The sequence below is a fragment of the Paroedura picta genome, chromosome 10, assembly GCF_049243985.1.
Source record: "Paroedura picta isolate Pp20150507F chromosome 10, Ppicta_v3.0, whole genome shotgun sequence".
Taxonomy (NCBI): Eukaryota; Metazoa; Chordata; class Lepidosauria; order Squamata; family Gekkonidae; genus Paroedura; species Paroedura picta.
Genome location: NC_135378.1, coordinates 51487117 through 51511328, shown reverse-complemented (window position 1 = coordinate 51511328; position 24212 = coordinate 51487117). Strand labels below are relative to the sequence as shown.

The 24212-nt window shown below is 40.7% G+C and overlaps 1 protein-coding gene across 5 annotated transcripts in view; it reads left to right on the top strand.

Annotated features, from left to right (window-relative positions):
• The window catches only part of DCLK2 (doublecortin like kinase 2), a 76768-nt gene that overhangs the window by 25535 nt on the left and 27021 nt on the right, over positions 1-24212 (top strand). For 3 of the 5 annotated variants that reach the window (XR_013224742.1, XM_077300126.1, XM_077300124.1), the window contains exons 3-7: positions 7826-7928; positions 10807-10911; positions 13401-13451; positions 17014-17108; positions 22819-22888. Coding sequence is in view for 3 of the 5 variants with exons in the window: in XM_077300126.1 (XP_077156241.1) it covers positions 7826-7928; positions 10807-10911; positions 13401-13451; positions 17014-17108; positions 22819-22888 (424 nt within the window). In the remaining 2 variants the exon portion in view is untranslated. The remainder of the gene's footprint in view (positions 1-7825; positions 7929-10806; positions 10912-13400; positions 13452-17013; positions 17109-22818; positions 22889-24212) is intronic. The other 2 variants (XR_013224743.1, XM_077300125.1) reach the window with 1 other exon arrangement.

Sequence of the window (24212 nt, the reverse complement as noted above, 5' to 3'; positions counted from 1 at the left end):
ATGAGGGGGAGGCAGGCGTGGCCGCTGGCGGCCCAGTACGATGGCCTTTGCGACCCCTGTTGTAAAGGGCTGGGGGGGATGAAGTAAAGGGCCGGGGGGGGAGAAGGCGTCCTTCGGGGCCCACCACCAATTAGTCGAAGGATCACATGTGGTCCGCAGCCCACAGGTTGGGGATCGCTAGTTTGGTACACTGTGATATGAGGGAGTCATGCATAAGGAAATCATGAATTGCAGTTGTTCCTATTCAGACACCAGTAATAATATTTATGTTCATATATCACTGTCAAACTTCCAGTCTTCGTATTGAAATTCTGCAATGGTTGTTCACTGAAGGCATTAAAATAATTTAGCCACACTGTTTTATGTGACTAGTAGTTGTATTGCAGGCTAAGTTTTAATGCTTGAATGCTAATCGTTTCACATCACAGTGAAGGGCAAGGCGTACTGCAGCTGAATGGAAAGCTAAAGTGGGTGGCATGAAATTATTAAAACTGATGATGAATGAACAGCTGAATGATGCAGATTCACTATGATGCACTATTCCAGGAGGTAATCTGGGTAGTGGTGGTAGTAGTAGAAGCAGAAAAGGAGGGACAGATGTAGGAAAACAGGAAAGATAATCCAGTATTCTCATATCTCAAGTTTTGTTAATTTCATGGAAAACTACTGTAGATAGATTTCATTTTGATTCATTGTAGTCTCCATAGTAATTATAGTAACATTTTAAACTGCAGTGTATTTGAACACTGTTTTAAACGCAGTATATAGACTACTACATTGGAGAAAATGTTCATTTGTAGCATTTTAAGTTTTAGGCAATGCTCATAAGTAACTATGGAAAATAATTTCTCCTCATTAGGTCCCCATATGCCTTGTATAATCAGTATTTTTAAAAGAAACAGATTTTAAAGTGATCATGTTGATTTATGCATGCTGCTTGAAAGATAAGAGTTTTTGAAAAAGAGGAAAATGAGAAAAGCTTTGACCAAAAAACCTTTGGTGGCTCAGGTTCAATAGTAGAACATCTGCTGGGCATGTAGAAGGTCCTGTATTTAGTCTGCAGTGTTTGGATATAATCCAGGCCAAAACTAAATCACACTGTAGTTGCTTTGGATTGACTCAGGGATCTCTAAAGTAACCCCAATAAAATTCTGGGAATAATGAAAATTTTCTGGGAGATGCAGGAATGAGGTGGGAGAAAAAGGAAGCAGTCTCAGCAAACAGCTGATAGTTTCCATATATATCCCTTTAAATATTAAAGGGACTGGAAGCAGCACCTAACAGCAGGAGAGGCCAAGTCTACTCATAGCAAATAATGGAGCCTTCCTGGTGCCCATATGTGAATGAAATGTCAGGCTGTGTTAAAAAAGCAGTGAATTATAAAGAAAATAATAATTTCTACTTTAGTATCAAGGAAGTGACTGTTTAAACAAGATATACTGACTTAAATCAAGGTGACCCTTTCCTACTGCAGTCACTGTGTCACATAGAATCATAGAGTTGGAAGGGGCCATACAGGCCATCTAATCCAACCCCCTGGTCAATGCAGGATCAGCCCTAAGCATCCTAAAGCATCCAAGAAAAGTGTGTATCCAACCTTTGCTTGAAGACAGTCAGTGAGGGGGAGCTCACCACCTCCTTAGGCAGCCTATTCCACTGCTGAACTACTCTGACTGTGAAAAATTACATTTTATGGTATTCTGTAGTATTTCTGAATCAAAAGACATGGTTTTACAAATCAGCAGGAGCTGTAAGAAGGGAGAAATGGGAAAACTCAGTTCATCAGTAAAGCCTGTTGTCTGTTGTGTATGCAGACAGTCTCCTTGAGAGCTGCAGTATACAAATAAAGGGTTCTAATGTGACCAATGAGTGATTTGTATTAGGATTATGTTACAGACCAATCAGAAGGCTCAGCCAATCAGGTTCCAGGCCAGCTCAAATGTATATAAGTTCCATGAGTTCCTATGTTTGGTGTTTGGTGTTGCTGTTGAGTAAAGAGCTGTTGGGAGTTGTCTTGCCAAACCCACAGACTTAATATGGCCCTTAACCTATCCTTACATACTTTTAGTTTCCGGTGTGTATTGCCTAATAGACCCAGTTTGGTGTAATGGTTCAGAAAAGTGGCCTCTAATCTGGAGAATCAGGGTTGATGACACAAAATGACAGAAGTTGCAGCATAAGGAATTGAACAATTGGTGGAAATGCCACTTCCCCCATGCCCATGGGAAATGCCTTTTTCTTCTTTGCTTCTGCAAGGCCTTTGAATTCAGTCCAAAGAATTCTTAACTAGTTGCTTTTTAAAAAATTCAACATGCAAGTTATATTCTTCAGGGAAAAATCAAAATAGGTAAAACAGAATTAAGACATACACACAAAATCAGAATGCATAAGAAATATTAAAACTTTACAGTTTCCTGCCCCTTTAAAATATTGTCACTTGAAAAAGCATTGTGTTTTATCAGCATTCTATTTTAAATGGTGTTGGTAGCATATCTAAATTAATTCATTTGGGGTGGGGGTTGTGCCTGCTCAAGTATTAAATGCAAACAATGTGTTTTTAGTCTCTTGCCCTTCTGTTTAGAAATTATTTGGAATAGTAGGGGATGAAATTTTCCAGCACTCTGAAATAACTGTATTTTTACTATGGCATCAACCAGAAATCTAATGGTCCCTAAAAACTAGTACAGTTTATTCCAGCACAAGCCTTTGTGAGCTCTGTTGCATAAAACATGCTGGAATAAGTAATACTTGCTTTTAGAGTGCTATTGAACTTTAGTTTTATTTTGGCAGAACACACTTCCCCTTTGGAATTATAAGTTCATGTAAACATCATTTTATGTTCCAAAGCTTATCATCAAGATCTTTTCATCAAGTAATATTTTTGTATTTTTTCTTAATTTGAAAAAATAATCACATCAATCTCCATTAAAAAAAACTATTCACATGTCAGCATAATTTATTTTTTATTGCCTTTCTGCTGTTGTCTTAAAATTCAGAATAATTGCCTGCACACAAATATAGAAAATGGGACAATAATCAGGGACAAACCTCCAAAAAATTCTGGAAAACAAGATAATTATATAGGCCTAACATAAATCTGTTAAACATGGATGGACATACAAAACAATAGTTTTCCTTCATAGGTAGATTGTTTCCTCTTATTGTGCTTTGTTGTGTTCTGTAGCTTTCCTTGTTTATTTTAAATTAAGCTATGTAACTTCTAAACTTGGATTTATGTGTCTTGTTCTGTGCTAAACAAAGGGGCCCACAATTTGTGTTCAATAAAAGAGCAGGCATTCAAAGAAGTTATGGTGCTTTAGAACTTTGTGTGTAAGGTTTTCCTTGGTGGTGTTTCAGTGTATGTTCTTTTTCTGGGTGCTATAAACAAAGAAAATGTTGAAAGCTCACTGCTGGTAACTTTATTTCTGTTTTCTGAAAAGTCAATCCCCGAAGAAGTTGTATGAATTTTGTAGAGTAGGTAGAATGGAGAGGATTTTACATAAGAGGTAATATATTCCTGTATGGAGAGGAGGTTTCCTGCTGATGGTGGGGGGAGGTCTAGAAAAGATTATAAATACGTGTTTTGTCATACTGTAGCTTAGTTGGAATTAATTTTGTCCTGAGAAGTAGTCTATGTAGACATTTATCATGAGCTCAGGCTAGCCGGATGCGGAGTGTTGAGAATGTTGTGTCATTGAGCTTGACAATAGAATCAAACAAATGCTCAATAATACATGTTACAGCCTACAAGACAGACTTACTGTAAGTTTAGCCTGCTTTTATCTCTGGTTTAGCTGCCATGACAACAGCACTGCTTTCAAATGCCTTGTACAAATGATCGCTAAGAGTGCTGAAAGTCATTGCTATTCTGAGTGTTTTTCTACTGCAGGCAGCAACAAGCTTATATTCAATCCAATGTTTACTACTGTCATGAACATAATTAATGCAAACTGTATTGTTGGACAGCTGTACTGATTCCTTATGAAGTCTTCCTGTCATCATAATGTATTTTACTTTTTCTTTCTTATCATGCCTTTCACTCTACTGCAATAAAAATGTATGAAATGTTTTTGTTTTTATTTATTGTACTGGGGGAAAATAAAATAGTTAAAATATTTGAAATTAAAATAATATTTTTAATTCTTATTTTTAGTAATAAATGGGTTTTGCTTTTTTTGTTCCAAATAATGCGCTTGCTCCCCTTCAATTGGCCATCTGCTGTTTGACATTAAGCTGTGCAAAGAGGGCCTATTGTGTAATCATGCAGTGAGATAAATTGTCACTTACAAATCTGTGCATTTGTGAAGGAGCTTCAGATTCAATCATGATAACAGCAAATTAAAATTAAAAAATCTCCCCTGGTATCACTTGCTGTGCAAGTGCCATTGCCTGGGCACAGCTAAGAGTTGATGCAGAAGTAATGGCCATTGGGTTTGGTGATCTTTTAACTGTGGTTGAGAATTGGCTGAATCATATCATTCTATTTCCTCTCTTCTCTCTCCTTTGATGTTAACCTTGACTGGCTTCCCCACTTAACTAACGTTTTAAATCATCTGGTTGTGGAAACCTGTTAGTCTTAAGCATGATTAAGATTGGTGCTGGTGTAGAAGTAAACAGCAGTTGGTAGATGAAGGGTGATGATGGAAATAACAAGGCAAGCACAGAGATGAAGAACTTTTTTTTACACAGCAAGTGATTAAAATGTGGGATTTGCTTCGACAGGAATTGCTTTAAAAGGGCTTTAGATTGATGGAGGAATCAGTGGCTACTAGCCTCATTGACTGTGGGGAACCTCCCCATTCAGAAGCACTAAACCTTTGAATCCCAGAATCAAGAGGAAACATGAGGGGCAGGTCTTGGCCACTATTCCCCATTGTTAGCCCTCCAGATAAAATGATTGACCACTGCATGAGGCAGGATGCTGGACTAGATGGACAGCTGGTCCGATCCAGCAGGACTCTTCTTATTTTCTTGAGGGATAGTGGGGTTCAGGACCTGCTATGTGGGAATGAGACATTAAAGCAAAATCCTGCTTTGGATGCTTGATAATCATGGCAACTGAAAAAAATGTTGGAGAAGAAGCTAAGCATATGCCCCTCCCTGATGTGGCAGGTAACGTAAAGCCATAGCTTGGCCAGTGGCATTACCTTTTTGTCCCTCAACACTTTAGCTTGCAAACTGTGACCCTGTGTGAGCTGTGTCGGTATAACCTACATTAGGTTCTTGAGCATCATTGTGTTCTTAAGTGAGCATTGGGAAGTGATTGGGATGTAATTTTTTTCTTTAAGTTTGTATAGTTTATTTGTATTTTATTTATGCTACTTTTGGTCCCTGGAGTGGTAGAAACAAGGATGAAAGTGTTAGAAATAAGCAATATAACTGCTGAACCTCAAGAGACCAAATCGTAGATATTTGCTATGAACTGAAGAGATGTATGGGAGATGTATTCAGTCATTTGAAGCATTCAGTACTCCTCCTTTGTTACCTTGTAAAGTGTATGATATCCTTCCATTTGCAGTTAGTGGAATAGATATATCTGTATCTGGAATGATGAAGCAGTTAAGAGACCTGTGAGGTTTTTTAGAAGATATATTTTAACAATAATTGTTATGCTAAGCTGTTTGTGCAAAATGTTTATAGTGCCAAGTATCCTTTTGCCACAGTGTATGTGTGTCAAGTGCTTTAAGATCACTTCCAATTTATTTAAGCAGTCGGTGCAAACTTAATTTAAGCAGTCGGTGCAAACTTAAATGGACTTTGGACTTTGAGGAATGGTAGAGGAAAGGAAGGCCTGGAGGATCATTGTCCATGGGGTTGCGATGGGTCGGACACGACTTCACAACAACCACCACAACAACAAATGCATTAAAGTCCTCCAAAACATCCTATCACTAACAGCCTTGCTCTTCACTTCTTTGATTGTGTCAGTCCATAATGTTGGGTCATCCTCTTTTCCTGATGCCTTCAACTTTTCCCAACATTACTGTCTTTTCTAGCTATTGTAGTGCGACAGCCTACGTTTAGCCATTTTAGCTTCTAGGGCAGTGGTTCTCAACCCTGGGGTCGCGACCCCATTTGGGGTCACCTGACCCCTTCTCTGGGGTCCCCAGGTTGGTTGCCGTGGTGGTGGCGGCCAGCGGTGGCCACAAACAGTGGGCGGTGGTAGGCAACAGCAGCAGGCGGCAGGCAGTGATGGCGGGTGGTGGCGGCGGCCGGAGAGGAGGAGCCATGACAGTGGCTGCTTCCACACCGTCCTGACTGTTATGCACCACGCACGCAGGTGCACAACAGTTGGGACGGTGTAGAGGCGGCCATTGCCTTGGCTCCCCCTCTGTTGGCCACTGCCTGCTGCCCGCTACTGCCTGCTACTGTCGGCTGCCGCCAACCACTGCTGCTTCCGGCCACCATCACCTCGGCATGGTGCGCCCCTAGTGAGCAGTTCATAGGTGCCAGGGCCCAGACAGGAGCTCATGCAGCCTAAGGGTACAGTTGTACAGGCTGGGCCCATCCCTCCCTTCTCCGCTCCTCCTTGGCTCCCAAATCGGATCCCGAATGTGCTTTCCAGCTTCCCCAAGGAGCGGGGTGATTTTGGGGGGAAGAGGCTTCTCCAGGAGGTCTCTCGGCCCCCAAAGCCCTGTGATTTCAGTCAGTTGGATCCCGACTGTTGTGCGTCTGTGCGTGCATTCACACACTGCATGTGCGCGTGCCAACCCCGCCGCCGCAGTTGGGGTCGCCAAGTTAGAGCGGTTGAGAACTGCTGTTCTAGGGAGGGTTCAGGTTGGACACAATACCTATAACAAAAGTCCCTACCTATATGCTTCGTGTTTTCACTACAGGAATTCAGAGTGATATAGCTGCATGTCATATACCTTGTCATCTTAGTAAAGTGACTGATTGCAGTTAGTTGAGCTTCTGGGTTTTGTCTTGACTGTAGAGACAGGTGAGGAGGAAACAGGGGCAGACATTTTGGGTTTTCTGTCAAATTAAATGGGAATTATAAAACTTTGTTGCAGGAGAAACTTTTCACGGTCACGCAGTAGGACCATGGTCTGATGATGATGATGATGATTGATTGATTGATTGATTTGAATGACCGCTGCTCTCAGAAATCGGCTTTTGTCAGTTCACAATATTTCAATACAAATACAGTACATTAAAACCCATTAAAATTCCTCATTAAAACCCCATTAAAACAATGACTCAGTCACGATGATGGCGATTAAGAAAAAAACTATTCCCATACAGGCCTACTGGATGAGCAGAAGGGAGCGGATGGATAATTGGGCATAGGGTGGAACATTCTGGAGAACCAGGCCAGTCTAATACTAGCCTCCCCCTCCTGGTGGTGCAGCTAAAGTATAGGATTATTTTTCTCAGTATGAAATATAGGTTTGAAATATAAATAGATGTGCTAAATATAAATACATTTGCTAATGCAAATGTGCTCATTATTTTACTTACCGGGTTTTTGGAATGCCTTAACGGTAAAATATTAAGCACAATAATTGTACTTGCAGCTTCATCTTTGGGCATCTCAGTTGTTTTTAAAAAATTGAGATAGCTGCACATATATATTTTATATCTGTTTTGCAGCCTTCAGTAATTTAAAATTAATGGTTCTAAAAGGTGATGCTTCTTTACTGGTCATCTGAAGGAAGCTTTTTAGAGACTTTCCAATGAAGTTGCTTAAGAAATGTTTCCCTTTTGCATGCATTTGTAAACTTTGAAGCCAATGAAGCAAACAATACCCTGTACAGGGATTTGTATAGTGTGATTCCACCCCACCCCTGAAAAACTAATATGCTTTGGAATCTTCTTCTTTTAGGTTACCTGTTTGCAAGATTTTTTTGGTGATGATGATGTATTCATTGCTTGTGGCCCTGAAAAATATCGTTATGCTCAAGATGATTTTGTTCTGGATCATAGTGGTAAGCATGTGCTTGTTATGTATTCTAAGATTCTGTTAGATTCATGTGTTACTGATACTGACTGAGCAACAGCGGTGCTGCTCTGGGTCTCTCGTGGTGCTGGCATGCTGCTTCGCCACTTCCTGTTTCCCCACAGGGCATCTATTTCTATGGTGCATACCGTCTGTCCCGGATTACTGCATCCCCACAATGCAGCTGGGATGGAAAGGTTACACCATGCGGGGAACCTTTATACAAATTAAAAAATACTCCATTCAGACCCAATGGTGCCGTGAAACGCCATGGAGCCGACTGGGGTATATTTTTTGTCTCCTGGGATGCCATAGGAGGGGAGTAGACTGCACCTGGATAGGCCCTGTGGCCCTGGTAGCAGACTGGGCAACACAGAAACATCTGTGTTCCCTTCCCGTGCAGCAACAGAGGGTCTAAAGTGGTGGTCCCCAACCACAGGGCCGTGAAGGCCCGGGAACCGGGCCGTGGCTCCCTCTCCCCGCCCTCCCCCCCGCAGTAAGAAACTTCCCAGGTCGCAAGCTTGCGGCCCAGCAAGCTTCTTTCTGTGGGAGGGGGGGAGAGGGAAGCAGAGCCACGCATGCACGGCAGAAGTGCCGCGCATGCACATTTTCGCCCGTGCATGCGCGGCCGGGCAATCGCCCTCCCTGCTGCCACCGGTCCACAGCCTGTAAAAGGTTGCAGACCACTGGTCTAAAGCATACCAGATACAAGACAGGGCCAGGATGGCACTGATGTCATGTGGCTGCGGGGATCAGCCCTGCTGCCATACAGGTGCCAATCCGACCTTTTCCACCCATGTGGAATCACAAATGTAATAAATAAATAAAATAAAGTAGCTTGCAAAGGCCTTGCAGCTGATAGTCAATTGGGTATTAGGACAGTAAGGGGTTGAATTACCCCCAAACAATTGTGCTGGGTGTGAGCTTGTGGATGCAATGGAAACTGCCTAGTAATCTTTCATAGCATTCATAGGCATTTCTAAGTGTCCTATATTCTTGAGACTTCGTTATGTCTTTCTACAAACTTGCTCTAGCTGTCTCAATTCCCATTTCTTTTTGCGTACCTCCCTCGTGTGGACAGGGATGGAGAGGGCATCAGGGAGCAGTCTTGTCAATGGCAGTTGATATTTGCCATTCATCAACCAAGTCATCCATTGAGTTGCTGGGAGACATCGGGTTCCTCAGAGCATTAAGGAAACCAATAGAATCAATGAGTCTCCATGGGTGGGCATAAATGTATCCTCTGCCTGTGCAGAGCCAGGTATTCAAGGCAAAGTGATCTGACCATGGTACAGAATTTGCTGCTATCAGATCAATGTCTAGCCCCGCAGGGTGGCCTACTTGATGAGTGGGACCAGTAACGAACTGCAAGAAGCCTTGTGTCACCATTGACAACACTTCCCCGAGACATCGCAGTGAGTGGTGGTATATAAAACGAAGAATAAATAAATAAAATAAATAAGTCTTGATTGGAGGCAGGGTAATCTGTGGGCATTGAAGTTCCCCAGGATAATAGTCCTGGAGTACTGCAACACCCAAGTCACCTTCAGCTGGCTCACAGAGTATTATACAACACTGGAGATCCCCGCCCACTTGAGACTCCCACTCCTGATTGTACCTCCAAAGTCACTAGGTTTTTCCCAACCCAGAGCTGGCAACCCTATTCTATCTACATGAAATTGGGGTGAAAGATCCATTGAACAAGCGATGCAGTCCGAGAAAATTTCATCCCAATTTGGTCAGACAATGGAAATACATTTCCCCTTTAAATCAATGGAAACCACTTTGCCATGCTACTGTCAGTCTTAATCCTGTTACTACACACGTATAGAACTAATGCATAACGTTTCAGGTAGCCATAGCTCCTAGTGAAAATAGAATACTTCCTGGGTTGTTGGACAGACTTGTTTGTTGATTTGAAGTATGTGTATCAAAATATGGAGCATTCTTTTTTCAATTTCCAGTTATTATAGCCTTGTTTCTCCCTGAAGGGACCCATTAAGACAAACAAATGTGCTAAATAATGTTGCTTCTAACTGCACAGTGAAACTCAGTCTGTGGCAGTGTTGAGTTGAATATTTCAGTGGGTCTTTCATTGCATATGCTAATTGTTTGGTATAAGGGAATATATACTATCTGAAGTCACCCCTCTCAACTTATGCCTAGCATCTGGCACACATGGGAATGCACTCTAGATATAGAGCTAGACAAAAGCTGAGAGGGGTGGCCTCAGATAGTATATATTTTAGAAGGTGAGCTCCAAATCAGCTACTTTTGAAAGGTGGAGCAACATGTAATAGATTTTTCTTTACCTTTAGATTTTGATCTTCTACAACAGTGCATTCCACACAATAATTTGACCACTGAGGAAGACCCCTTGAGGTCATAACGCATTTGGTCTACTCTGTCATGTACAGTTAGACATGTGTTTGTTTTTACTATGTTTTAAATATATTGAATCAGTGCACTTTGTTTAATACATATTTGTAAAGATTATTTTAATATTGTTGCAGCTCAACCTTTGGGTTCCTGAAAGCATTCAATATGCCAGCACATTTTACCATTTGTACCATAGCAACTTACTCTGCCAGTGAAGCTGAAGCATACAGAAAATGGTTTTCTTTCACTTTCATTTTACAGGTTAAGACTCTACATCTAGTTTTAAAAACCTTGTAAAATATTCTGTGTAGTTCAGCATTTGGCCGGCTTCTCATGAAATCAGTTATAAATCTGTGGTTCATTTGAACAAAGCTGTGTAAGCAATGACAATATTTGAGTGATAAATATATGCTATTGTAGGTGGTATTATTTGGAAGCAACGGTGCAGTGGTCATATTTCTTCTGCTGTGCCATCTGTTTGTTTACAGAATGTCGTGTTATGAAATCATCTTACTCCCGCTCATCAGGCACTCCAAGGTATTCTGGATTTAAAAGCCCTGGTCCTTCGCGCAGAAGCAAGTCACCTGCTTCAGGTACAACTTTTAAGAAAAGTTTGAAAATGAAATGTTATGGCTTGCAGTCTCAGTGTTGCCTGTTCTCAACTGATTTGCCCTTCTTTGAGCCCCTCCTTGTAAAAAATAGCAGCAGCAGTGGTTTATAGAAGTTCATAAGCAAAATGTTTAGGCCTTTGTCCCCAACAACTGTACAATCTAAAACTGTTAATGTGAAGTCAAATGAGAAGAGCAAAGATAGCAAGGCATAGTGTGAGCAAGTACAGGCCACAGTTGTAAGGACACATTCTTGAGAGTAAGACCTCTATAGTGTACTTGAATAGGGTTCTAATAGAAGGAGGGGAGACAGAAGACTCCCATAAATTAAAGGTTCCCTGGAAAGAACCCTGTAACACCTGCCACTGTTCAGGGTTTTGCCCTGAGAACATTTAGACTGACCCACTAAGAAGATTTCTTTCTTGCACAGCACTGGAGCAATAAAGAAAATAACTTTGGAGAATACTTTGTGTGTGTGTGTGTGTGTGTGTTTGTGTATGTGTGTATATATATGTAATCTGTACAGTCTTGCATACATGGAAGAAAATAAAAGAACAGAAGTAAAACCAGTTTTTATAAAAAGAAAATGTATTATAAAAAAGGAAGGAAGGTGGTTGGGATTTAACTGGGTCGAAAAAGGCAACAAAAAATTACAGGGAAGATATATAAAATAGTGCAGCACAGCAATAGGGTTTTCAAATAAAAGCTATTAATTCAGTCTCCTGGGAACCGGCTCATGGCAGGTTACAATATCAGTCCATAACAATAAAAATGCCAATAAAACACCATTAAAAACGTTAGCTACAAAGGACATAAAATAAAATATAACAGGGCCCACAGCTCTTCCAGGAGCTCATTCCACCAGGTGGGGGCCAGGACCAAAAAAGCTCTGCAGGAGGCATAGGGGGCATAGGGCGACAGGCAGTCCCTCAAGTATGTGGGTCCCAGACTGCGAAGGACCTTAAAGGTCAAAACCAAAATCTTGAACTGTATCCAGGCTGCAACTGGCAACCAATGTAGCTGCCTCAGCACAGGCTGGTAGCATATTCCTTAAAGCAGTGGTCCCCAACCTTTTTATCACCGGGGACCGGTCAACGCTTGACAATTTTACTGAGGCCGGGGGGGGGCTAGTCTTTTGCCAAGGGACGTAGCTGCCGCCTGAGCCCCTGCTCCACTTGCTTTCCTGCCGGCACCCCTGACTACCCGTTGTCCACTGGGGGGAGCTGCCAGCAGCAGCTGCGCAGTGCCATACTGAGGGGGAGCCCCAGCCATGGTGGCTGCTGGAGAGCACCAAAAGTGAGCCAGCGGCAGAGTGGCAGGGCAGCCCCCAAGGCAGCAGCTGGGGAGGAGGACAGGAAGGAGCCATGGCCTGGTACCGACTGATCGACGGACCGGGACCGGTCCCTGGACCGGGGATTTGGGACCACTGCCTTAAAGCTTATGTACTAACAAGATATTGAAGGAGGTCTTAACTTCTGCCTAACCTGCAGTTTCCACTGGAGAATGGTCAAAGGAAAATCCCAAATGTGCAGACATTTATGAGCAATATAATTTGACCGAAGCCAAATTCTTAAGACTGACTGGCTAATTTACACAATCCCATGCACCCATCTCTGGTGTCAGAAGTCAACATGAACAATTAAAAAATACTAAAATGATAGTCCCTCTTGCCACATAACTGTTAATGACTCTGAATTACCATGATATACAGCTGGTCCAATCTCAAACTGGTTCTTCTTTTCTCAAAACAAAAAAAAAAAAAAGGATTAACTTGACAAGGTAACCCAATGTGCAATGGTCATGGATGGGTTATTCTAATGTGAATCCCAAGGGTCCAAGATCCTTGATGCTCTAAATGAAAATCTTGAGCCAGACCGAAGGCTAATGAGAAGACCTGCTTAGTGTTGCTCCCAGGTTGTTCATACTAAAGCATAGCTAATTTATTGGGTATTCTTCTCTGATGCGACTACTTCCATACTACCATTTCTTTTCTTCTCTTTCCTTTTTATTCCCCTGTCCTTACCCTGGATATTCTTTTCCAGAATTTCTTGTGATACCCAGCTTGAGGCTGAATACTGCATCTGTTTGATAAAGTAGTCAAACTTTCCTTTAGTATTAAAAATGTTATTTTACAGCAAGCAGTTTCTTGGCAGCTACTGAAATCCTGGAAAGCACTGGCAATTTATTGATTGCTGGGTAACTTTTTGCGTCAGCAACATATCACCCACTCTACCTCTCACCTTACCATTTCTTCTAAAGATCCAGTTTTATCCTGGTTACAATATGGCACAATTTAAGAATAAGTTTTTATTCTTACAAAAAAGTAAATATTGGTTCATTCTACAGTTTGCTGGAAATCAAATTATGGTTGATTTTTCTTTCCCGTTTAGTTTGTGTTTGTTTATCTTTCTTCTTTTTATGTCTATGAATAACCTCTCCTATCTTTTTCCTTTGTGTCAATTGAATGAATACAGTAAAGAGGGGTGGCTACTACTCCAGTACTTACTCTTCAGCAAAATCCCCAGGTGAGCCATTGCTGCTATGGCTTTGTATCACCACCTTATTTCCTACTTTTTAATTTTATCCCTTCTAGTTCTGTGTATATATTACTTTGCATTGTGTATTTTATGATTTGCAGAACTAAGGCAAGATGTTATTGCCTTGTCTCTATATTCAGTATTAATATCAGAAAGTAATAGCAAATAGGATTGTTACTGTTAAATCAGCCCTCAGGAGCCGTTATAGTAAACTGTAATTTGACCAGCAAATAAGCAACATTGGGTTTATACATGTGTAAGGAGAAGGATTTGTTGATACATACTTGGTGAGAAAGAGAGTTTCTGAAACCTTATATGTAAATTCAGATTTTGAGGCAAAACCGTACAGGTCAATGTTGGAACTTAGCTAAGTGCTGGTGGACACAAGTGGCTATCAGTTCATTATGCTGCAACAACCATGTGGGAGACACAGTGGAGAATTACCAGCACAATAGAAATAAAACTATGTCTAAACCAGGACAATTTCAGATGCAATAAACAGACTTGCTTGCTACCTTTTCCTTAATTTTGTTTTGCTTGTAGTGACACACAAAATGATCATTTCTGCCAAATAGGTTTCATCAGTTATGGTCACAATATAGAAAACTTAATATGAATCAATAAGTACTAAAGAGTATTCAAGGCTGTAGTGTGTTCCAATTAAAGATTGTATCAGCAACCAAGCCTAGGAGAAGCATGGAGGAAATTATGGAGGTAGAACTTTGTAAGCGCAAAATGTGTTTACGAGTTCTACGATGGACCTTGCGCTGTTAGGACAGTTGTTGCTGGGTGCCGTACTTTGCTAGTATATCTCAGTCAGTCCATGGCTCTTAACCTCTACATTCACTTTGCTAGTATATCTCAGTCAGTCCATAGCTCTTAACCTCTACATTCAGCTGAACATGTAGGATGCTTTTACACCACTAAATAATGTACTTTCAATGACCTTTGCAACTGGATTTTACTGTGCGAAATGGCAAAATCAATTTTCAAATGATCGCTGAAATAGATTGAAACTGCACTATGTAGCATATATGAAAGTGTCTCAATAGTAGTCAGGATTCAGGGTAGTTGGCTAGAGATTCTTTCAGATGCTGGTGTCTGGAATGGTGTACAGTGAACTAGGAAAAGTGTCATTTTATATTCCTGGGGGCGGGGGAGGAACCTGTTCTTAAATTTCATCTGGTGTTACTTGTTGAAAGCTGCATTCTGAAAGCTGGTTGGCATTTCATATTTATTGTCTTACAATAGAGCCAATGAGGATGAACTTTGGGTTAGAGATTTGAACATAGTGACATGAATTAATAATTTAAAATGGAAAAATAAAAGCATTTTTTCCTGTATGTTGCTTTTAAAGCTTAGTTTTCAGCTTCCATTTCATTGTTCGGATACATAACTCCGAATTTTTCCTTTTGCCAGTAAATGCTATTTTCCAACAGGACAGTTTATAGTCAATTGGTTAAATCTTTGGGAAGTGATAGTGACTTCTTTGCAGTCATATTATCCGCTTGGGTCCCAACTGTAATAGAATTAGAAATAATAGAGTTGCTCATTGGAAAGACTTGGTTAGCCAGACAGGTTCAGCACTGCAGGCATTCACACAGCAAAAACAATGGTGCTTGTTAAGTGAATGTTCTGTTGCCTATTATAGATATTCTTTACAGAGCTGAAAACTTGTAGGTGGTAACTAACATTTCCATGGAAACCAAATGTCTTGCTGGCAGGCTCCTTTTTTCTTAAAGGAACAGCGCTTTATCAAAAAGTAGTTGAAAACAATCTTGCTCTTTGAAAAAACATTTTCCCTCATCTCACTAGGTATACAGGGACCCTTTTTTGTGAAGATGTGAGCAATCTATTTATCAGACAGCCTGGCAAATAAGCAAATGTGTTTTTCTTGGTAGCTTATTTTCTGGAAAATAAGAGCTCTGACTGAGCTCTGGATGCGGTGGACCGTAACAGCAATAAACTGAACTATAGGATACAGATAATGGATTGCATGCATTGCTGAATACATTGTTAGCTGAGGAAGAGGGAACACTGGCATGCATGCAGAATGGCATGTCAGATTATTTTGTTCAGTGTGGCAGCTCTAATCTGCCTCTAATGCAAGAGTGCAGTTGAGCAAAGATTAACTGGGATCACAAGTGGTAGACTGGAAGCCAGAAAGTTCCTGAAGAGGGTTTCCTTTCTATAGAACAGCAATTGATAAAAATTACAATTCATAGTATGAAAGTGCTGAAGAGAAAATGTTTAAGTGTTACTTTCTGTCTGGTGCCTTCCTTATCCTAGTATGTGCTTACAATGCCTAAAGCATTCTTGTTCTAGTCCTGTACCTCCTATACAATAAATATATAGTGTGTCTGGCCAGGTACAACCTTCCCCCTACCTTTGTCTGTCAGTTCACCAATATCTTCACAAAGACATTGCATGGAGGGGGGGGCACAATTGTAACTCTTCATAGGTAAGATGTTTTATTCATTCATTCATTTGTTTGTTTGTTTCTTATATTTATATACCATCCTCCCCTTGTGGCTCAGCACAATTTCACTAAGAACATTTTAAAATATTTCATGCTATTTCAGAGAAAGAATTATGTATGAAAGAAGAAATTTTACTTATGTGGAAAGTCAAGTTCAATTCCATCATCTAAACCTATTGTAGCAATTCATAAAATGAAGACATTAGCATCCACTGGCTGTGTTATGAGAAGTCTTTGAATCTTCATAACACTCTATCTTCTGAGAGAATGTTCCTGATATGATAAAATGTCATAGCTGTGGGAAATGAAAAGTCATTTGAGCTAACTCATGTGAAGTGTCTGCATAATTTGATTATTTTTTCCAGTATCAGATCATAGATAGAATATACACACATGCATGCTGACATTCTTCATTGTTTTAACAGAATGCATGGAAGATGACAACTGTAGATACAATTCTGCTTCCTACCTGGCATGCATTCACTGAGAAATTGTCTTCTGAAAATGACTATAGTGTGTTTAGAGGGCTGAACAATAGAGAAGAGAAAAGTTGATTGGAGAAGAGAAAGTGGGACTGAGCCAAAGGAAAGAACCGCAATTCTTGTACCTGCTTGTTTGTTGTGTTTAGGATAATTCTGTAGGGATGTGTGCCTCAGCTCGGCTGCCTTGGAGATCAATGGATCAGCAGAGATCTCAAAGGGGGCCAGCGCCATGGTGCAGCAATCAGGAGCAATACTAGTACTGGCAGAGCACCCAGTACTGTTGCCTGCTTTTGCCTCTGCCCCTGCTCGCCACACCATGGCACTGGCCCCCTCTGTGTGGCCTCGGAGATCTCTGTGGCTCCATTGATCTCCAAGACAGCTGAGGTGAGGCACACATCCCTAATTCCAAATTCATTGACATTGTCTCAATAATAAATATTGTACACATTCCTTTTATATGCACTGTTGATATCTAACAAGTTGAGTGAGTTATACATAATAGTACATTATCTTCTAACACAGTTTCTAGTTTTTTTTTCTATTTATAATAACACTTGCTTCTTTTCTTTGCCTTGGGTACTCCTGCTAGTCAATGGAACCCCCAGCAGCCAACTTTCTACTCCTAAATCTACAAAGTCTTCTAGCTCTTCACCAACAAGTCCTGGGAGTTTCCGAGGACTCAAGGTATGTGGTGGATAACTTGGTCTGTTGCCAGCAACATAATCACTTCTCCTTAGAGAAGTATTTCCACATATATTGTGTACCTCGTTATAATTTTGTTTTATTCACCATCTGGTGTTCAGAAATCAGGAATATAAATTGAAAGCCTATAGGGAGGTAAGCAATTTAAAATTTCCCAGCAGTACAGTATCGTAACATTACTGAACTCTGACCATAATTAAGTTACTTTTTGTTCATTTGTTCACGATCCTAAGCAATCTAATGGTATCTTGCATCTGCCATAATCATTGAGTAGAAGTCTTGAAATGTATTCCTCACTTCAAATTTCCTTCCATGTTCCAAAGTACTGTGAACTCTTTGAGGTTCTGAGTTCCTTGGGTGATGGTGCAATTAATTAGAACCAGAGAATCCTCTGATCTCATCCTTCACTGGGACTTTTAAAGCTTTAGTGGTGTCAGAGTATGTGAAAGCTTTTAGGATGCCAGAATGACAGGAATCAAAGTCAGGGTGTACGTGCCTTGCATTTTCTTCTCTTCCAGGATTCTACAAGCTATTACGAATTTCAAATGGCCAATTTATCCTCCCCATTCTGTGTTTCCTTCTTTTTCTTCTTCAACTATAGCTCAACTGCCCTTGATATTCCATAGTTTATGGATTGCTCATTGATCATTGGTTCTTAGTTAACACATTGATATTTTACTAAGTATCTAGAGTTAGGTACTCAGCTTTGAACAAGTTGGCCGAGAAGGGACTGACTACAGAGCAGCAACAATTAGTGCAGTGAGCGCTGGTGCTGAGTAACTTTTCTCATATAGTCCTGAATGTCAGCGGTCTTTGCTCAGTTCAAGGACAGGTGCAAAGGAAGCTTCTTATATGAATCTGAACCTTTTATAGTATGATGCATGGGGTGGCATGTTTTTCTTCTTCCTCTTTGTCCTTTATGGCCTTCTTTGAAGGATTTTCACCTCATTGTCATGCCTAGGCCATAATTTCACTCAAGTCCAACCTGTTCTAAGTTCTGTTCTCTTAAATGCATAGTCCTAAGTGAAGATGTAATTGATTAGACAAGGGGTAGCTTTTTTTCTTCAATTGTCTTTACCCCTAGACTCTTAGCTTAATAGTGGTTAGATCCCGTGAAATGTATAGCACCATGGACTGACTGATGTTGAAAATTATCATGGAAAGCTTCATGGTTTCTGGAATGTATTTTTGGCTCCTCATTCCCCTTTATGGATTCTGGCCAACTTCCTGCCCATGTTTTGTTTCATTGCTTCCTTTTAACTGATGCAATACACCTTGGCTCCTCATAGGCAATAATCCCCAGGAAGTCATTGGGGAAGGGAAATTAATGCACTATATTCCAGTGAAGATTCCTGAGATTACAGAAACCCCTATTCTGAGATTGTGAGTGGCAATGTTTTACTTTCCTAAACAGATGCAATAAATAATATATTGTGTTATTTTTATGTTATTTACTTCATTTGTACCCCATGTCTTCCCAGCGGGACTCAAGGTGGCTTACAATGTTCTTCCCTTCATTTTAACCTGCCATCTAGAGAACAGTTGTAATTCTTGGTGATCTCCAGATATTACCTGGAATTTGTCAATAGTAGTTCTTGTGGAGAAAATGGCTCATTTGGAGGGTGGAGTCTCTGGCACCCTCTCCATGCTCCAAACCTCAAATCTCTAGGCATTAATATGTAGTTGGTAGTTCCTTCACACCCAACACACAACAGCCAACTTTCCTTTATCTGCCCCTCTGTCTTCACCTTTCCAGCTCTGTTCTCCTCCCTTGCAGCCTATACCTAGGAAAATAGTCATTTCCCTCAGTGGGGACCAAAGAAGCTTATAGTATTCTCTATTCCTTTTTATCTGCAGAACAACCCTGTGGGATAGTTTAGGTGTGAAAATATTTGGCTGATCTAAAATCATCCAATCAGCTTCCACAGCAAGATGGGGTAGAGGCTGAGCTTGGGTCTCCCCAGACCATATTCTGTTGTGACACCACATTGTTTTTCATATAGGGTGACTGCTGCTGAGCAGTTGCAAGTACTCAGACCTAGTTGCACTTACCTATAACCATTGTTCATCAAGTGTCTTCTGTGCAGGCACACATTTCCTCCCTCCCACTTGCTTCACAGGTGTTCTTTGAGTTGTTTTTCTTCTAGTGCTCAAGGTGGCCCAGGTGGAATTGAGGTGAATAGGCTTCTCCTTAGACCGACAGTCTTTGGGCAGGAAAAGAGTGACTCACAATAGTGGGAGGGAGGAGGAGCACCCTATTGAGGACTTTGAAATAGACCTTTCCATGGCAGATTTGCTTGAAGGCAGTCCCAGTGTGTGCCGGCACAAAAGACACTCAATGAACAAAGGTTACAGGAAATAACAACCCCGTTTAACACTTGAAATATCTGATGAAGTTGGTAACAACTTTTCATTTCCGTGGGCTGATATAAGAATTAGTGTGTGCTGAAAATTGTGAACAAATAATAGTATGTGGCCATTTAGGTATGTATTCAAACTATATTTTGTTAATTTGGGCTCTGAGTAACACTTGCATATGTTTTGAATTAGAATAGATATTATTTCAGTACCTGAAATGTATTCCCAGCACTCTTGTTTTTGGGAAACTGTCCAACAAGCATTCATGTAATGTGCAAATTTAGCTTCCATAACTAGACCTATGACTGAACTCTCAGTTTATGTTGTATTCATGTTGATTTGTCACTGTGGAAGAAATAAACTTAGTTTTTCTAAGAGCCAAATAGCATTGGGATGAAGTAATAGTAGACTGGGAATGTTAACAAATTTTCTGGATTCCAAGCACAGTTTTTAAAACAGCGTAAGGTCTTTGTATTTTCTGTGCAGGGAGTGGTAGTACATTAGGCAAAAGACTTAGGTTTTGTCTGTCTTATCATATGCAGTTTGGTACAAACAAGCATGTGGGGGGGAATTGCATTTTACGGCTACAGTGCAGAAATTAGTTTTATCTACAACATCCATTGTAGCAGTGTTGACATATGTGTGAGTCTCTGTCTTACTAGCAATTTGTATTCCGTTCCTAGCAAAACATGACAGGGAGATCTGCCTTACTGTTCTTGCTCTCGATATACATCTTGCTTTACATACTAATATAAATTATTTTAATAAAGATATACATGAAGCTACCTTATACTGAATCTGCCATTGTTCTATCAGGGCCAGTATTGTATTTTCTGACTGACAGCAGCTCTCCAGAGTCTTGGTGTTTCACAACACCTGTTCCCTGTTCTTTTTAACTGAAGATGCCAGGGATTAAATCTGGGACCTTCTGTACACAAAGCAGATGCTCTGTTCCTGAATTGTGGTCTTTCTCCAGTAAATCTGGGTATTTTCCTTTAGCTTGTTGCATAACATAGATTGGCATAAACCTTACATGTTATACTTTTAAAGAAATTTCTTCTAAAATTTCAGCGCAAACATACTATATTTGTCTTTTTCAGAGCAGTATTGCTCATTGGGAAAGTATCACATCCCCACAATACATCTCTTCTTCCACTTCCCTTGATACTTAACTGGAATGCCTCCCAGGTTAAGGATTCTCTCACTATAATTTGTGGGGCTTCATTTTTGCTACTCAGCACAAATTGTCAGTAGCTGATTCATTCAGAAACCTGGCATTTACTCAACCATAATTGCAGCCAGAACAATGGAAAAGGACAATGTTCTTTTGACAGTTCTGAAAGCAGAAGATAGACAATTTAGAAACACTGCAAGATTTAAATAGATCCTGATTGACCCATATCTGAAATGCTTTATCCTTCCATCTATTGTTCTGTTTGGCTGGAATTAAAATCACAAGCAGCCCCTATAAACAGGACCATTATGGTGAGTGAGCTATCACATACTGCATTTTTCCAGAGTTTGCATTTCCCTAAAATTAGCATCTGCAGCCTAAAAATGATTATTTCTTTTCATCTCAATTTTTACTGTTCAATATAATCTGATATTGGACTCCATCTTCTTCTGAATTACAATGTTGATTTATTGTGCATCAAATATGTAAGTTTAGCCATTGTTCCGTACTCCATCAGCTTATTTAACCAGTCCATAATGTCTGGTGAGAATTCTTTTTTTCAACTTGATGCAGCTGTTACCATATATTTATCAATCTTATTATATATTTCAATATTATTTGGTACCATATTTCTTGGCTGTGGATGTCTTATAAGGATGAGCATGAACTGGGAAAAAGTGGTTTATGTCAGTTCATGGCTGAACCATGAATCAAACTACAAACCAGGAGATTTGCTTATGAAGGCAGTCCAAAAAACAGCTGAGTGGTGAGGAGACTCAGAACGGCTGCCCAAACTCCTCAAATCTACGGATCGCTACCCATTTGTGATGGTCCATGGGGGAACGAATGACATGTCCCTGAATACCATCGCTCCTAAAAAAAAGACTATCAAGATCTGGGGAGGAAGCTCAAGCAAATGGGGGCACAAGTGGTATTCTCTTCAATCTTGCCTGTCAAGGGAAGAGGAATGCGTCGGGAGAGGAAGATAATGGAGGTGAATCACTGGCTGCGTAGTTGGTGCCGGCAGGAGAGATTTAGTTTCTGGGACCATGGGATAGACTTTCTTGAGGAAGGCCTACTAGCACCTGATGAACTGCACTTATCGAAACTGGGTAAGAATGTGTTTGGCAGGAACCTGGGGAGATTCATCAGGAGAGCTTTAAACTAAAGCCACAAGGGGAAGGAGATGATCAACATAGGGAGTGTAAGGAAGGAGAACGATCAGGGGCAGCCCAACCGGCAAGGCCAGCTCATAGGGAACCAAAAGTAAAAGGATTCAGATGTCTTTATACTAACGCCCACAGCATGGGCAATAAAAAGGAAGGGCTGGAACTTCTCATGCTGATGGAAAGGTATGATCTAGTAGGCATCACAGAAACTTGGTGGAATGATTCTCATGACTGGAATGTATTGGTGGATGGATATGAACTGTTCAGAAAAAACAGAATAGATCGAAGAGGTGGAGGAGTGGCACTGTATGTGAGGAAAGGACTTACCTGTCAGGAAATTCTAGTGAAGGAGAGCATATCTACAGTGGAAAGCATCTGGGTGAAAATAAGCGAGGGGAAAACAAACAGTGTGGTGGTTGGAGTCTGCTACCGACCGCCTGACCAACAAGAGGATGTGGATGCTGCACTTTGTGAGCAGCTTGAGAAAATATCCAAGCGGCAGGACCTTGTTCATCATGGGTGACTTCAATTTCCCAGATGTGTGCTGGGAAACAAACTCTGCAAAGCATCCTCAGTCATGCAACTTTCTGACCTGTCTGGCTGACAATTTCATTTATCAAATGGTAGATGAACCCACAAGAGGTTCAGCCATACTGGACTTAATACTGACCAACAGGCAAGAGTTGGTGGATGAGGTGAAGGGGCTTACTTTAAGTATATATGTATAGACTTAAGCTGTCCACTTGTAATTAAATATTACTATAGGGTCTAGCAGGAATTGAGTATTTCAGCCATGCTTTGTTGTTAGGGGCGAAGTCGTGTCCAACCCATTGCGACCATGATCCTCCATGCTAGTAAAATCATATTTAGTTTTAACTGTTGACGTTGTAAAATATTAAGAAGGCCACTAAATAGATCTTGTTTGTATGCCAGTGTGATAGTTCAGTGATATATTCAATTACTACAGAATTAACTCATTATATCTCCTCAGATTCCACCACATTGTGAGTCTTCTAATGTTAATGGTATGCCTGAACTATCTCCTTGCCTGAGTCCTGAAGGTAGGATCCAATAAAATGTGTAAATATTTTCACATTGCTTTGTCAGTGTCCATGCTGGAGATATTGTAGTTTTAAAATGTTGAGTAACCTTATTCAGGCTGGCTTCTAGTCCTATGTATTTTCACAGTTCCAAATGCACAAAAACAAGGAGTGACTTTATTAGTGCAGAAGCAAAACAATTCTGTTTTGGACCGTAAGTGAAACTTCCAGTTCTTAAGCTACACTGCACGCACCCCTACATTTGAAGAAGTAAACAGTGACTCTTACCCTGCCACAAATTTTGCTAGGCTTTAAGATCCTATTGTACTCTTATTCTTTTCTGCACCTACATTTGTGTTACCCTGTATATGTTCTATGAAGCAAAAATATGAGAGGGTGGTACCACCTGTATATCAGTGCCATAGTGCAGGGTGTAGTCTGCACAGGGTTTTTTACCCAGTCCCAGATCGACTGCAGGCTACAATGAATTCGATTTTCATTTTGATTTTGAGCGCTTTAAATTTTCCCTCTGCAACAAACATAATTAATTCATGGTGACCCTACCTTCCACCCATAATATCCTCAAGTGGATATAAGCCTCAATATTTCAAAAACCGCCAAGAGTAAATGTGCATATCTGTGATATTTGCGAAATAACTCTGCCTCGTGCCTCAAATGCTGTAGTAAGGAAGTGTTCCCTGATTGGACAGGGCATCAGCTCAAAGTCTTCCCAGTTGCAAAGTTTCCCTTAAAGTGACTGCGCTCCAGAAGTACTAACTTCTCTCAGCAAAGATTTGTCTCTTGATTTTTCCCCCTCCTCTGCTGTCCCCAATCCTCTGTCCCCACTCCCATTCAAGAAAAGAAACAAGCTCCTGCTGCACTTTTCTCCCCCCCCCCCCCCCCCGTTCTTAGCTTCCACAATCGAGTTCAGAATACTTTCTGTTTCCATGGGGAGGGGGGGGATAGAGAAAGACCCGAGTTCAAATTTATCTGAATTCAGCAGGATCCACACCGGAATAAATAAAGTAAATGCAGAATCAGCCCAGGATTGTTGTTAGCTGGAGTGATTGTTTGAACCCTCTGAACTTAGATACTATATCAATATTGATATATATATATCAATGTAGAAGAAAAATATAGAAAATTATTTTTGTTCTTCAAAGTATCTGCAAATAGGAGTTCTCCTGCCAGGCATTTGGTTGAGGCCAGGCACAAGCAACAACATCTGCGGGGCCTGCCCCCTCCCCACCTCCCCAGAAATCCATCAAGTCATTCTGCTCCTGGACCTGTTTGCATTATTACTATTTAATGTTGTTCTGTTACCCTGTTATCAGCTAGTAATATT